This window comes from Perca fluviatilis, chromosome 9 (assembly GCF_010015445.1).
Source record: "Perca fluviatilis chromosome 9, GENO_Pfluv_1.0, whole genome shotgun sequence".
Classification (NCBI taxonomy): domain Eukaryota; kingdom Metazoa; phylum Chordata; class Actinopteri; order Perciformes; family Percidae; genus Perca; species Perca fluviatilis.
Genome location: NC_053120.1, coordinates 4,341,119 through 4,356,849, shown reverse-complemented (window position 1 = coordinate 4,356,849; position 15,731 = coordinate 4,341,119). Strand labels below are relative to the sequence as shown.

The window sequence follows — 15,731 nt, the reverse complement described above, 5'->3', positions numbered from 1 at the left end:
TTGGGTATATTGTGGGTATATTATAACTTGTAATTTGTAAAAGCTTTGCTGTATTGTAGCTTTTGGTATATTGTGATGTTATCTAATATATAATCTGTAATTTTGTAAATATTTAATAAAACTCATAAAAAAGAAGAAAGCTGGAAGTTTGCAGACCGCTGTTTACAGTGTATTGTTTTGTCATGTCACAAGACAGTTTTTATGTGACTCCATCAGAGAGAAACGTAGATCAGTCCGCTGTCAGCAGCAGTGTAACATTTGCTTTTTGTCATGTCATTTTCATCATGTTGTTTATCAAACCTTTTGCTTAATCTTTCAATTTGGACTTCAAGCCTTTCTTCTTCCTCCTCAGAAATCAAACGATCACGGCCTTTAGATTTTCTTGTCTATTTAACCCTCGTATTATGTTGAAACAAAATGACATTGATGATGTTACGGGTCAAAATGACCCATACAGTGTAAATACACTCAAAACAAACCTTTCTTTACTCAAAACAAACATTTTTTTCCCCAAAACTATTTTTACCAATTATTTAGTGAAAATATTTCCGGTATACACTTGCATATTCCATGCATAGCTAAATTTGGCATCCTAGGATGCCCATATTTTGATGCCATACTTGGCAGGCTTGTTGGGCATTTACTGTCAGAAGGGACATCACCCCCTGAATGGAACAAGGCGTTCGTCTACAGTGACATGGGGACCAGGATTGTACAAGACAGGTAAAATTTCGACCCATTTATCCCATACATCTCTGATCGCAGCTAGTTTGTCTCTTTCACGTCGACCAGCTCTGGTGTTGCGGAAAATACATATGAGCTTTCGTGTGAATTGACTCCAACGACATTGTTGCTCGAAATATTGGCCTTCCACTCTCTTCATTCCACAGACTGGCAGTTGTTTCTCCCTTTGACTTGTACACTCCAGCTTACCAGGATTTCAATGTATGCATGCAAGTCAATCTGATCAAGTGGCTTCCATTTCTCTTGAAATACACCCCTCCCCTGCAGGGGCGGATCTACCTGGGTGGCATAGGGTGGCAAATGCCACCCTAAAAGAAAGCCTTGCCACCCCAGTTGGCAGCAACGAAATAAAATGATGCCAGAGCGGCAAGAGCCTGATTTGTTTAGAAAAAGAGTGGCGCAAAGCGAGGGAGCCAGGAGTCGCGAGGAAAGGAGACAACAAGGAGGAAAGAGGTCAAAACGGATTAACTATCTATCAAGAAATGAAATTATAATGAAACCACAGTGCTAGCATAGTTGCAATGCTGATTTTGAGATGATACAAATCAGGTTGAAGAACGTTATTTTGCTAACTATAGATATAATGTTACTGAGGTCTGACGTTTGTTCTGTGTGAAGTAGGCTAAAAAAGCTAATATTGATTCAACGTCTGTCAAGGAAAACATTGTAAAGTTACTTTGAATCTTACACAAATGAAGAGGTGCCATTTTGTAGTGTGTACGTAGGCCTACTATTTCTCATCAAACTGGGATCAAATTCAGTATATATACGTCTGCCATATGTTGCCAACCCTCAAAAATTACTGCCCCCCTCTCGCCACCCCATGAATATTTTTCTAGACCCGCCCCTGCTCGCCTACAAGTTGGTCATGTCCAGTATGATCCTCTCTATTGGTTGGAATATGAAGAGATGAAATAATGATTGAATTTCATCAAGTAGTGTGGCAGAAAGGCTTGTGGGGCTTGGAGTCATTTTGATGACAGTCTGACCATTTTATGTTACCATCTTTAGCTGTCCAGGTCCCCTCTGTTGAGGATGATTGCTGCCCATTGTTTTCAGCTAATGTAGAGACTACACCAGACTGGTCCTCTGAATCCTCTTCATAGGAAAATTCTCAATCTGGATCGTCAATAGCATTGTCCTCGGTCTCTGAAAGATCCTCTGACTCTGAAATCTCTTCCTCTACATCACTATTACCATCAAAAATCTGTGCTAAAACTTTTTCAGTTGCAAATCTTTTGGAGCCCTTTTTGTAGTGTGCGTGTCAAAGAGATGACATTACAACAGTGAAGAGGACAAGCACGATAAAGCTGCTCCTCCTTTACACACACACACGCACACATACACACACACATACACACACATATACACACACATACACACACACACATACACACACACACACACACACAGAAACACACACACACCTGGTTCTAAATGGGTGTTGAAAGTCTCTGGGTCAAAATGACCCGCAACATCATCTTTGTATACAAACTCTGAACAGACATTCCACTACACATCAGTGTGTCCAGATTTGATGAACAAGTTCATGACCCTAAATGAGGAAATGTCATACAATTTCATGAAGAAAAATATAGATTAACCAGTATTTTGGTGAACACAAAAACGCAGATGGGTCAAATTGACCCTTAACATAATACGAGGGTTAAATACAGAAAAAAAAACTTTTAATTTTGATTAAAAAAAAGATAAGTATAATATATCCAAAAAAGTAATAGTATACCATGTTGAAAAAGTCATTAAAAAATCACAATATAGTATGTCGTAAAAAATGATGAAAAAGTCATAGTATGGTGTGTATATATAAACATAAACAAATGTAGGTCTTAAACTTTTTAAACTTTCTTTGTTCTCAGTTCTGCTGGCTTGATTATTTCCTTTATTTCATGATCCTGTTTTTATTTTAGTCTCTGTTCACTGTTTGTTTTGTTGATACTATACTATGACTTTTTTAAATGTGACTGATGTGGAGGCACTGTGGATCACTGGGTTGTGCTGCACCAGTAAGTAGTCTGTTACGAAGCTGACTGATGGTTTGATTCCCAGTCTGTGCTGGGCCATTTTTGTGTGGAGTTTACATGTTCTTCCAGACTTTCTTTAATTGACATACTATACTATGACTTTTTTATCACTTTTTGCGACAAAACAAACAGTAAACAAAGACTAAAATAAAACAGTCAGACAGACAGGCCTGTTTCATCAGAAGCTGTTTGTGTTGCACGGGTCATTTTCCAACAAATTTGTGCAATTTGCTTGTTGGTAATAAACATTTAAACTGTTATCCATTGTGGGTATCACAAAACGCAACTGCAACATGGGCTTTAAGTTATAGAGTAGACTCATAACTCATTAAAACTAATGTTTCCTTCAATAATAACTGCCCAGTATAGAGTATCTGTGCTTTGATTAGCATTGTGAATGAGTTATTATTTTATCATTTTATGTATGAGGCTCCAGTTCACAGAGCAATTGAGAAAAATACTTTTACTAGCTGTAGTCATGTGGTAATTGTTCCTTATACTAATATACAACATATGTATATATATATATATATATATATATATATATATATGGATGCTCCGTCCAGCTCACTCACGGACAAGAGGCGTTTATTTCCCTGATCGTTTGCTTAAATAACTCAATACACATATCCATTATAAGATTAACTGGAACCTGTGGTAAGAGATTGCGGGCGTAACAAGCTCGCTGACCGCGCTCTCACTTACACAGAACGGCCATTTAGCAGAAAGAGGGGCACTGCAGGCCCTGGAGCTCTGTCAGGGCAGCGCCCTTTGGTAGTCCACTAACCCAGAAATGGTGACTTTGCGTGGGTATTGAGCACCGTGGGCTGCCGGCTGTGACGGAGCTCCATCTACCTCACAGCAGGCCGGTTTAGACATCAATTTTTGTAAAACGGTCCATATTTGACCTCTACATAGTTGATTTCTCGCATAAAAAAGTCTCAGAAGTGATATTAGTGGGAAAACAGCAGATGAACAATTTCTGAGATCTGCCTGACCTATTCAGAAGACTAACTGACCTCAGATCAGTGGCCTAGCATGTACATTTTGAGGCCAAGAACACACTGACCAAAGAGATCAAAACTAAGCTGATAAGCTGGAAAACCACTTCACAAACAGTGACCCTTGGTTCGCAATTCACAATGCTATTCGCAACACAAATACTATATACTGGGCATTTACATACATGAGTTATGAGTCTACTCTAACTTTAAGCCCATATGTTGCAGGTTAACCACCACTGTCGATTAATGGGTAGATAAAGCACTCAAGATATGTATATATAATATCATTGTTAAAAATGTCTCCAAGTGGTGTTAAAGGCCAGTTTTGGTCGTTTTTGGTGTTAGCCGGGGTTTTTTACACACTTCGTTGATGACGTCACGTTGTATTATATTTTTTAGTTTTGTGATACCCAACAACATCAAATACAATGGATAACAGTTTAAATGTTTATTACCAACAAGCAAATTTGTTGGAAAATGAGCCGTGCAACACAAACAGCTTCTGATGAAACAGGCCTGTCTGTCTGACTGTTTTATTTTAGTCTTGTTAGTCTTTTAGTCTTACTGTCTTGTTTTGTCGCAAAAAGTGATAAAAAGAGTCATAGTATAGTATGTCAATTAAAGAAAGTCTGGAAGAACATGTAAACTCCACACAAAAATGGCCCAGCACAGACTGGGAATCGAACCATTGGTCAGCTTGGTAACAGACTACTTACTGGTGCAGCACAACCAAGTGATCCACAATGCCTCCACATCAATCACGTTTAAAAAAAGTCATAGTATAGTACAGTATGTCGAAAAAAGTAATAAAAAGTCATAGTATAGTATCAACAAAACAAACAGAGACTAAAATAAAAACAGGATCATGAAATAAAGGAAATAATCAAGCCAACAGAACTGAGAACAAAGATACTGCAAAGTTTAAGACCTACATTTGTTTATTTTATAAACATACTATACTATGACTTTTTCATCATTTTTTTATGACATACTATAATATTTTATGACTTTTTATGACTTTTTTCAACATGCTATACTATTACTTTTTTGGATATATTATACCTATCTTTTTTTTAATCAAAGTTATATTGTGTTTAAATAGACCCAGATCAGTATGTATTTTTATAAAGTGCTTTATTAAAGTGCATGCAATAGGCTACAAGTTTATAAATACAATAGATGTAATAACATAAAAATCATTGCATAATGTGCAAAATATAATAATGTGCATCAAGTGTGTAAAGTCCAAGATCTTTCATAAAGTGCTGTGATGTTATAGACACAGTGTGGCTGTCTATCACAGTCTGCTGGAGAAACACTGTACATCTGGTCTTCCTCAGTTTCAGACCAACAATTCACAGGATGTTTTTATATCAGGTCTTTATGAGTCCATCTTCCTTTCCTGATCCTTTCCATCATGTCGTCAGGAACTAACACTCACAATAATCTGAGCCAGTTCCATCTTTCTCGCTCAGTACTGGACCAGATTGTTGTTCACATTAGTAATGAACACACCAATGCATCGAACAATATGCTCCACATATGAACGAACACTTAAAACTAGTACAGCTGTGATGGAAGGCGCTGCTCCAACCCAGAGAGCAGCTCAACCAATCACAGGAGGGGGACGACACAGGCTCATTTGCATAAAGTGTGTATAAGAGCAGTGGCTCGCTCGCTGCTCAGCTATTCGACCGTTACTGTAAAGTACCGAGAGGAACCATGCCTGAACCAGCCAAGTCCGCCCCGAAGAAGGGCTCCAAGAAAGCCGTGACCAAGGCCGCCGGCAAGGGCGGGAAGAAGAGGAGAAAGAGCAGGAAGGAGAGCTACGCCATCTACGTGTACAAGGTGCTGAAGCAGGTGCACCCCGACACCGGCATCTCCTCCAAGGCCATGGGCATCATGAACTCGTTTGTGAGCGACATCTTTGAGCGCATCGCCGGCGAGGCGTCCCGTCTGGCTCACTACAACAAGCGCTCCACCATCACTTCTCGCGAGATCCAGACCGCCGTGAGGCTGCTGCTGCCCGGGGAGCTGGCCAAGCACGCCGTGTCCGAGGGCACCAAGGCCGTCACCAAGTACACCAGCTCAAAGTAAACCGGCCCGCCGAGACCAAAACAACACAACGGCTCTTTTAAGAGCCACACACTCCTTCTACTAAGAGCTCACGTTTCACTTTATCAAAGGGATTGTTCGACCTTTTTGTTATTTATTATCTAAACTCTATTTAATGTCAACATAATATCACAATCACATGGAAATGTCTAATAAGTAGGCTACAAATTACATTTTTAATATCAATCTTAATGAATTTCTACGTAATATCAAAGTCTACTTTATAGTATATTAGAGATCTTGGACCCTGTGCAGTTACTTTACTGATTTTAGACATTTATGTCAAACTCATTGCAAGAAGCTCAACATGGGAATGATGGAGAAATGGGTTCTTTGCCAATTAAGCATTTCAGCATTAAGAGAATGTGCTGATCATCACGTTTCTTTCTTTCTCCAAATCACATGTCATGTGATTTGAGATGGACAGATTGAAACCATGCTTATGCTTCCAATATATATTTGGGACTGACTAAATAAAACGTTATGCAGCTAGTTTTCACATTAAGTCACCGGCCAGATGTTCAAACATACTCCCTCCAAAGTAAAAGAACAAACAAGGAAACAAGGTAAAGATGCAATGGTGAAAATAGAGTGCAACTCATAGAAAAACATCGATTAAAAATGCATTGCAGAAAGAAGAGAAGAACTGAATCCTAATGTAAAGATTTGATTAGAAGGATACATATTGAGTCATTTGAAATTAATGTATCTACTTGGAGAAAACTTTATTGAATCGTTGCTGTTACAGCATGTTCAGAAGCTCTGGAGTAAATGTAAATATGGTGCAGCATTCAGTAGAATACATAGTAATGTAGACATGAATTCTGAAAGTATTTTATTGTGGTGTAGGCCCAGAGTCTTCTGTGGATGTACATGTTTTTATTTCATGGTGTTTTTTTTTTATTTGAGCTGAAATAACAGATATATTACCTCATCAGGTGGGAATTGAGATGATGTGTTTATAGTGGACATCCCTGTCAAGTATTCTACTCCAAGATGTTACTTTTTTTGGTATTTCACCCTTTAATTTAATGTTGATGTCACGTTTCTTACTTTCAACTCCAGTCCAAACTTCCTCTGTCTTATCATGATTTAATTTGGCACCGGAAGCTAGCTCATATAAGTTCAGGTGGTTCGTTAAAACATCCATCTCCATCTGGTTTTTAATAACAACTGTGACATCGTCTGCGTAGGCCATGGCAGTAACTTTGGGAGCGAGGCCAACGCGTGTACCAGATATAAGACTATCTGAGTTTATAGTTTTAATAAGGGGGCTGATGGCCAGGATGTATATAGAGCAGCACTCAGAGGACAGCCCTGTTTCACCCCTCTCTCTACATTAAAGGGCTCTGTTAAAACACCATTTACATTTATACACACACTAGACTTAACATACAGACATCTGATCAAATGGATGAAACTTTCTGGGAAGCCATAAGACTTCATTACAGCCCATAAATACTCTGGAAATATAATCAAAGGCTTGTTTTTGGTCCAGCCTGATTATATAGAAGTCTTTTTTATCAGGTTTATTTATCATTTCTCTCAGTGTGCAGAGATTGTCCCACATTAGACGGCCTTTTATGGCACACGTTTTTTCTTTTTCTGTAATTTCATCTAATATATCATTTAATCTATTCATACTTACTTTGGCTGATATTTTATAATCAGTATTCATTATGGTCAGATGTCTGTAGTTATCAATGTTGTTTTCTTCACCTTTCTTATACAATAAACACATTACACCCATACAGCCACTGTTCAGACCTCCATTATACATCTCTGTAAGGATGTTTGTTACATCATCGATATTTAACTCATACTGAAAGCTGTTACAGCGTCATCCCGTTACAGCTGCAAAGATTAATCCTTTACTTGTTACTTCATTCCTCTGATCTTAACTTTTAGTCCAAATCATTCATAGTTTTATGTTTTCTTCTATCACAAAAATTAGATAATTTCATATAAATGATGTTTATTGACCATGAATTCAAAAATAAATGTAAAACTAGTGTTAATAAGTGTGTTATAGTGGTGAATATACTGGTGGTAATGTGGGAAAAAAAGTGTCAAAAACATTGAAATAAGTACCAAAAAAAGTTGTAAAAAAGCAAAACGTGGAGAAAAAACAGTGTCTAAAAATGTTAACAAGGGTTAAACATCAATCAGGTGATTTGGGCTAAATTATAATGTGTTCCTGTTGTTACAGTTACAAGCTTTAACAATGTCTGTACAGGTAGCTTCACCTGTGGGTCACTGTGTTTGTTATATAAACAATATCTGTCCATAGGGTCCATAGCCTACAGTATATTATATATATATATTGTTATATATTCTGCTAATACACTGCATCTATATTATTCTTACTACTAATGTAATGTCACTGCTACTACATTGCACATATCTGCACTATATTTCTTGTCCTGTCTATACTTGTATATCACATTGCACTTTTCTGCTTTTTTTGCACTTGTGGTTGGATGCAAACTGCATTTCGTGGTCTATGTACTTGTACTCTGCACAAGGACAATAAAGTGGAATCTAATCTAATAAATTATGAGTTTGTCCCATCTTCTAATTTAACAATGTTTATGTGTTTGTGTATTGACTTGTATGTGTGCTCTTGTTTCTTCTGTCAAAGCACTTTGTTGTTTTTTAAAAGTGAAATATACAAATAAAGTTATTATTATTATTATATATATTATTAGTGTTGCAGTTTATTGGTATTAAAATGAGTGAGAATAACAGAGGACATGTCCACAGTGAGCAGCTCTGATAGGAAGTCTGGTCAAACTGCACCATGAGCCTCGGCCATCATCGGTGTGTTTGCTGCCACCAGAATAATTGGATTTTATTACAAACTGATCACCAACAGATGGTTGTTTTTACTTTGAGTTCCTGGACAAACATGTTGGCTGTATGGAAAACAGCTTTTGATGCAATCATGATGCATTTTAAATCATTTTAGGAGAGAAATGAGAGTGAAAAGCCGCTGAGCAGTGCTGTTCACGGCGGTGAAGAGGCGATGTTTGGAGGCTCCACAGACTAAATGCAGAGAGCACCAGAGCTCTGCGGGACTCCAGCAGGAAGAGACACGAGCCCGCTATCGGCCCCGCAACTTTCAGCCCGCTGCACGTCTCCCACATTTAGTTTGGAGGGTTTTATCAGTGAAGAGAAAACACACAAAGTGGCATCCAGACTGCTACAGAGGAGCCAGGGGGCAGGGCTGAGTCTCCACGGTTCTCATGGTGTGTTTAAGTGCAGCCTCTTGCTCCGGAGCCTCCAACAGTCTCTCTGATCACTCTGTGTCGGAACAAACGAGGAAACAATGGCAGAAGAAGTAGCTCCAGCTCCAGCCGCGGCGCCGGCAAAAGCCGCCAAAAAGAAGGTGACCAAGCCGAAGAAGGCCGGGCCCAGCGTCCGCGACCTGATCCTTAAAGCGGTGTCCGCGTCCAAGGAGCGGAACGGCGTGTCCGCGGCCGCCCTGAAGAAGGCTCTGGCCGCCGGAGGCTACGATGTGGACAAGAACAAGTCCCGCGTCAACACCGCCATCAAAAGCCTGGTGGCGAAGGAGACTCTGGTCCAGACCAAGGGGACCGGGGCGTCCGGATCCTTCAAGCTCAACAAGAAGGTGGCCGAAACTAAGGCCAAGAAGCCAGCGGCCAAGAAGCCAGCGGCTCCGAAAGCCGCCAAGAAGCCCGCCGCCGCCAAGAAACCCGCCGCGGCCAAGAAGCCCAAGAAGGCCCCGGCAGCCAAGAAGGCAGCGGCCGCTAAGAAGTCCCCGAAGAAGGTGAAGAAACCCGCCGCAGCGGCGGCCAAGAAAGTGGCCAAGAGCCCCAAGAAGGCGGTGAAGAGCCCCAAGAAGGTGGTGAAGAAGGCCCCGGCTGCTGCCAAGAAAGCCCCCGCCAAGAAGGTCGCCAAACCCAAAGTGAAGAAAGCGGCACCCAAGAAGAAGTGAAGCTGTCATCGCTGTGATGAACAAAAGGCTCTTTTAAGAGCCACCACATCTCCTCAAAGAGCCTCTTCCTGTTTATTATTAATGTTATTAATGCTGACTCATCATTTAGATATCAGGACTGTTACTGCGCCCAGAGGGAGGAGTAACAAGGGAAATATAAGGGTTACATTACAACTAACTGTATTGGCATTGAGCAGAGTACAGGTATAGAGCTTAGATAGTATATTAGTATTAATATAATAATAATAATAATAATAATACTGCCTGGTATAGAGCCAATGAAATACAGTTGACATCCAACTAGAAGTGCAAAACAAACATTAAATACCAAGTGCAGTATTCTGTGCAGTTATGTAGACGATAGAGATTAATTATGTACAACAGTATAGTTAGATAAATACAGGTTTTCCAGATTACATGTCTACAGTGACAGACAAGGAACATAGAGGGTTATGTACAGAAAGTATAAATAGATATTCTATATAAATAATATACATGTTTATGGGCAGGTTATGGAATATAGCGACTGTATTGAGAAAAGCATACAGTGAACATGAACACATCTTAATTAAACAGTTCACACTGTTATAAAATAAGGATACAAGTTATCTAGTTGCTCTTAGGCCCACTTTATTATTCCTTATGAGGCATTATGGTTCCTAAAAACTCTAAAGATAATGTGCTATACGTGCAGTTTAGTGTCCCAAATTCCCCATACCATGTCCTTAATTAATGATGAACCTGCTAGACCACCTGTGTTACTTTTTTTTTTTAAAGAGCTTTATTCAGTTTTTACAAATTACAATTTATAGGCCTACATTTAAACATACAGTAGGCTACATAACATCAATATAAACAATACAAGAATTACAAAAATATAACTAATAACAAAATGTGCAAACCAAGCTTAAGAGCATAGAGCCTCTCTTAAAGTGCATAGATATTTTTATAAAGTGCATAGAGTCTGTTTTTTATAAAGTGCATGGAGTCTGTTTTTTATAAAGTGCATGGAGTCTTTTATAAAGTGCATGGAGTCTTTTATAAAGTACATATAGAGTCTTTTATAAAGTGCATATAGAGTCTTTTATAAAGTACATATAGAGTCTTTTATAAAGTGCATATAGAGTCTTTTATAAAGTGCATATAGAGTCTTTTATAAAGTGCATATAGAGTCTTTTTATAAAGTGCATATAGAGTCTTTTTTAAAGTGCATATAGAGTCTTTTTATAAAGTGCATATAGAGTCTTTTATAAAGTGCATATAGAGTCTTTTTATAAAGTGCATATAGAGTCTTTTATAAAGTGCTGTAGTTCACAGGTTCAAAGTGTCCCAAGGAAGGAGCTGTTTTCTGTCTATAGTTCTTCTTCTCCTGATCTCAGTGAGCACTTGTTTGCACACATCTGTTTACCCCATACCCCTTACCATTAACCTGTCTCAAATAAGACCCTCATCTTTTGGGACACTCAGTTTTTGGAAAATAATTTGTGACTCTAAGCTGCACGTAAGCCAGATAATGTTGTTTTATAAGGGTTAGGAAATAAAAAGGGTCAGTGGGAAAAATACCTTATCTTACCACCCTTTTGAACTTAAAGCCAAAAAAGTATTGTAATATTTTTTGTGCTTTCATTTCTGAACGAGGTCAGGTAAACGTTGCTAATGTGTTATATGTAGTTCATAACTTGTGACTTTGTTATATTGTTGAACACGTTACAATCTGTAAATATGTAGTCATAAAACATAGCATACACTAATCAGGAGTTGTCTAGTAAACTCATAAGTTTATACAAATGAAGATATATAGGATAGTTTGCTCTTCAAGGGTTTGTGTGTGGCTCTTAAAAGAGCCTTTTGGGAGTGTGGTTTGGTGCTGGGTGAGTTTAAGCCCTCTCTCCGCGGATGCGGCGGGCCAGCTGGATGTCTTTGGGCATGATGGTGACCCTCTTGGCGTGGATGGCGCACAGGTTGGTGTCCTCGAAGAGGCCGACCAGGTAAGCCTCGCTGGCCTCCTGCAGAGCCATGACGGCGGAGCTCTGGAAGCGCAGGTCGGTCTTGAAGTCCTGAGCGATCTCCCTCACCAGGCGCTGGAAGGGCAGCTTGCGGATCAGCAGCTCGGTGGACTTCTGGTAGCGACGGATCTCTCTCAGAGCCACGGTACCGGGCCTGTAACGGTGAGGCTTCTTCACTCCGCCGGTGGCCGGGGCGCTCTTACGGGCAGCCTTGGTGGCCAGCTGCTTCCTGGGAGCTTTTCCTCCGGTGGATTTACGGGCGGTCTGCTTGGTTCTGGCCATTTTAGCGTCTCTGTCTTCTCTGTGTTCACAGCTAAAGAAAGAATGCTGAGAGCCGGAGAACAGCGGCTTTATAAAGGAACTGCCGGAGCCAAGGCGGCGCTGATTGGTCCAGGGAGACACGCGCGCTCTAGCTGAGTTACTATTGGACAAAAGGAATTCAAACTTAACCGCACGCACAACGGCTGAATAACGGCCACAGAAAGACACTTTTTCTCTCCTTCGTGTGTTTAAGAATCGTTTAATGGTTGGCTGGATGATTTGAGTTGTGCTTTGAGAAACAAGCTTGGGAGAGAAGGCTGAATATTTTGTTTAAAAACGAGCTGTAACCTGTTACTTTGAAATTAAATGTTTGAACCTAACACAACAATTAATATATGTTTCCTCATGAACCCATGAGGGCAGTTGATGTAAAACAGAGTAGAAAATCCATCATATTCATTCAACGTTTAACAATAAAGTGTTATGTTACATCCACAGAGAATACCACTACATCGAAATATTGACGGTCTTAACCATTGTTTCTTATTTCTCTAGATAGTCAAATGTGAAGAAATGAGACAGGAAGCTCTTAAACTGAGGACCGGCTTTGAGATGGTGACGCTGCTTCAGACCTCTGGCTGCTGATTGGCTCAGCGCCGAATCTCCGCTGCTGATTGGTGCGGCAATCCTTTCAACAAGCCCGCCAAAACTCAGAGCTCTCCGCGGACATAAAATGAGGGTTTGGGCTGTTGTTGGCTCAGTCTCTCTTTGAGAAATCACCGTAAACATGTCTGGACGAGGAAAAACCGGAGGCAAAGCTAGAGCTAAGGCCAAGACCAGGTCTTCTCGTGCCGGGCTTCAGTTCCCAGTCGGCCGTGTCCACAGGCTGCTCCGCAAAGGGAACTACGCTCAGCGTGTCGGTGCCGGAGCCCCGGTGTACCTGGCGGCCGTGCTGGAGTACCTGACCGCTGAGATCCTGGAGCTGGCTGGAAACGCTGCCCGCGACAACAAGAAGACCCGCATCATCCCCCGCCATCTGCAGCTGGCCGTCCGCAACGACGAGGAGCTCAACAAGCTGCTGGGCGGAGTGACCATCGCCCAGGGCGGCGTGCTGCCCAACATCCAGGCCGTCCTGCTGCCCAAGAAGACCGAGAAGCCCGCCAAGAAGTAAACAACCGAGGCTCTCTGACTGCTGGAAACCAGCCCCCCAAAAGGCTCTTTTAAGAGCCAAACACACTTCTGATAAAGAGCGCTGATTTTCTTATGCATCCAAGCATTTACCCTTTTATATAATTCACAGTTTAATGCTTTCAAATTAACTATTGCGGCTTTATTATATGGATAAATACATTATGATTGAGTTAGACTTATGTGTAACCAGTGTGAGCTGTGCTGTCAGGTTGATAACAGCCACATTAATTAATTAAACTGCTAACTTGGTGCACACATTGCCAAGTTGATTATTATTATATCTAACCAAACAACAAAGTGGGTAAACTTTTAAGTGTTTTTTCAAGTAGTTAAAAAGCAATCAGACCATGTTATGGTTGGAAATCCTCCAAATATAATAATATAAATAATGCTGCGCTACAACTACTCTAAGCAGGTACAGCAGGTTTTAACAGTAGATGGCGTAGTTGTTCCTATTTAGTAGAATTCAGCTATATGTTACAGATGCTACCCATAAACATTAACATGTTGCAGACATTTATGCATTTACACAAAGGGTTGCTGTTTGTGTGTTTACAACGAATATCCCCCAAATAACAGTTATGGAAGTAACTACTGTTTGTTTAACACTTTAATGTTGCAGCTGGTAAAGGTAGAGCTAATTTTAATATCTTTATATTCTATATATTATAGTAGGTAGCTTGTCAAATTTCCCCTGGGAACCAATATCTTATTGAGTTGATTATATTGTTTCATCTGAATCTGTGAAGTAACTAAAGCTGTATTCATGTTGAGTAGTAAAAAGTACAATATTATAATATTTCACTTTTAAAGATGTGGTTGAGCACAAGTAGAAAGTAGCCAGAAATGGAAATACTTAAGTACAAGTACCTCAAGTTCAGGCCTACAGCAGCCATCCAAAAACACAAGACTCTATTGTATTGGAAATACAGCTGAGTAAAACCAGCGTGTGTATGCATAGACTCTAGTTTTGATTTGATAAACCATTATAAACTTTATTACTGATTTCTGGTTTCTACACAGGCCTTTGTTCAGATCTCATTCACAGCCTGATTCATACAACATCTTATTCATAACAACATGGAGAAAATTGACTTTTTTTGTATGGCTGTTGACAGTATTTTCTGATTTATGGATGAAAAGACATATCCAAAGTCATCAGGGCCCAGTTTTTCAAAAGGTTTAATCCGGATAAAATTGATCTGGATTTAGTAATCCTTTTTTTTGCGATCCGTGATCACGTAATCCAGTTTACTTTTGAGGCAGTTTTTCAAAGCAACATCGGATTGGATCAATCTGATCCGGAAAGGAACTTTTCAGGATCACCAAATCTGGATAACCAGTGCTCAAACAGGATAGGAAATCACAATGTAGAACCATAGATATGTAAAGAGCAACAAGTAGAATAGCCAGTGTGGGGTCAATATAAATTTATTCATATTTGAAATGAAAACACACACATTTAAAAAAAACAAGAAAAACGCCACCCCATCCTCTTCCAGCAGTCCGCTCATCTGCTCATCTGAGACCTACAACACAAACACTGTACATTGATGATATTTATAACAAGTTTCAAATATAGATGTATTGAATTAAAAAAAAAGACTTAATGTAAAATACTCCACAATAATTTCAGACTTCCTCATCTGATGTGGAGAGACCAGCTTGTCTGAGCGTAGCCTTTAGGAGGCGGATCTCAAGTCTGGCCTTGGTTTGCTGCAGTTTGGTCAGAGTCAGTTGTTCCTCTGCCAGACGAAGCTGTGCTTCTGCCCTTTCAGTCTCTTTTGCAGAAGTGCCTTGTAATCATCATCTTAAAGCCTACTTAATCACTGTAGCCTGACGGATGAACAAATAAAATTAAAACCTTATGAATAAATAGGATATCTTGTAAGATACTGCATGATCCAAATATAGTATTATTTGATACATTTTTAAAGTTTTCATTACATTTTGGGCATGAAATCCACACGGAATCCACCCTTCTGATGGGATCAGTTTAATCCAGATTTTTTGGATCAAAGTGATCCAAATCCTACAAAAAAGTTCTGAAAAACCCAAACTAAAGGTTTGATCCGGATCGAAACCAAGATTGGATTACGTGATCTAATCTGATTATGTAATCCGTTTTTTCTTTTGAAAAACCCATTTTCAAGATTTGATCCAATCCGTTATCCAAAATCCTAGTGGATTACTTTTGAAAAACCGGGCCCCTGGGACTCTGCCGTGTAGATGGTGTAACTGAAGGAAAAGTTTAAAGATGTTAGTCAAAGAAAAGAGAAGATAGATTAAAATATCACCCTCACAGTTCATAGATCTTTTCATTCACTTTTATTACAGTACAACATTCATGTTAAAAATTCAAAAGTAGAAAAGATGTCTCTCAGTTTCATGGTGTCACATCAGTCATGGT

The 15,731-nt window shown here is 39.7% G+C and overlaps 4 protein-coding genes across 4 annotated transcripts; 3 read left to right on the top strand and 1 right to left on the bottom strand.

Annotated features, from left to right (window-relative positions):
* The first annotated feature begins 5,496 nt into the window (after positions 1-5,496).
* LOC120565399 (histone H2B) lies at positions 5,497-7,658 on the top strand. Its single transcript, XM_039811208.1, has one exon. The coding sequence runs from the start codon at positions 5,513-5,515 to the stop codon at positions 5,885-5,887; it is 375 nt and encodes a 124-aa protein (XP_039667142.1). The 5' UTR covers positions 5,497-5,512; the 3' UTR covers positions 5,888-7,658.
* Positions 7,659-8,696: 1,038 nt separating this feature from the next.
* LOC120565389 (histone H1-like) lies at positions 8,697-9,973 on the top strand. Its single transcript, XM_039811191.1, has one exon. The coding sequence runs from the start codon at positions 9,234-9,236 to the stop codon at positions 9,861-9,863; it is 630 nt and encodes a 209-aa protein (XP_039667125.1). The 5' UTR covers positions 8,697-9,233; the 3' UTR covers positions 9,864-9,973.
* Positions 9,974-11,720: 1,747 nt separating this feature from the next.
* LOC120565392 (histone H3) lies at positions 11,721-12,191 on the bottom strand. Its single transcript, XM_039811201.1, has one exon. The coding sequence runs from the start codon at positions 12,149-12,151 to the stop codon at positions 11,741-11,743; it is 411 nt and encodes a 136-aa protein (XP_039667135.1). The 5' UTR covers positions 12,152-12,191; the 3' UTR covers positions 11,721-11,740.
* Positions 12,192-12,884: 693 nt separating this feature from the next.
* Positions 12,885-13,377, top strand: LOC120565395 (histone H2A-like). The gene has a single exon (XM_039811204.1). The coding sequence runs from the start codon at positions 12,918-12,920 to the stop codon at positions 13,299-13,301; it is 384 nt and encodes a 127-aa protein (XP_039667138.1). The 5' UTR covers positions 12,885-12,917; the 3' UTR covers positions 13,302-13,377.
* Positions 13,378-15,731: the final 2,354 nt, after the last annotated feature.

Bases quoted from the DNA above. Each gene is read 5' to 3' on its own strand.
- LOC120565399 (XM_039811208.1), top strand. From the start codon at position 5,513: ATGCCTGAACCAGCCAAGTCCGCCCCGAAGAAGGGCTCCAAGAAAGCC.
- LOC120565389 (XM_039811191.1), top strand. From the start codon at position 9,234: ATGGCAGAAGAAGTAGCTCCAGCTCCAGCCGCGGCGCCGGCAAAAGCC.
- LOC120565392 (XM_039811201.1), bottom strand. From the start codon at position 12,151: ATGGCCAGAACCAAGCAGACCGCCCGTAAATCCACCGGAGGAAAAGCT.
- LOC120565395 (XM_039811204.1), top strand. From the start codon at position 12,918: ATGTCTGGACGAGGAAAAACCGGAGGCAAAGCTAGAGCTAAGGCCAAG.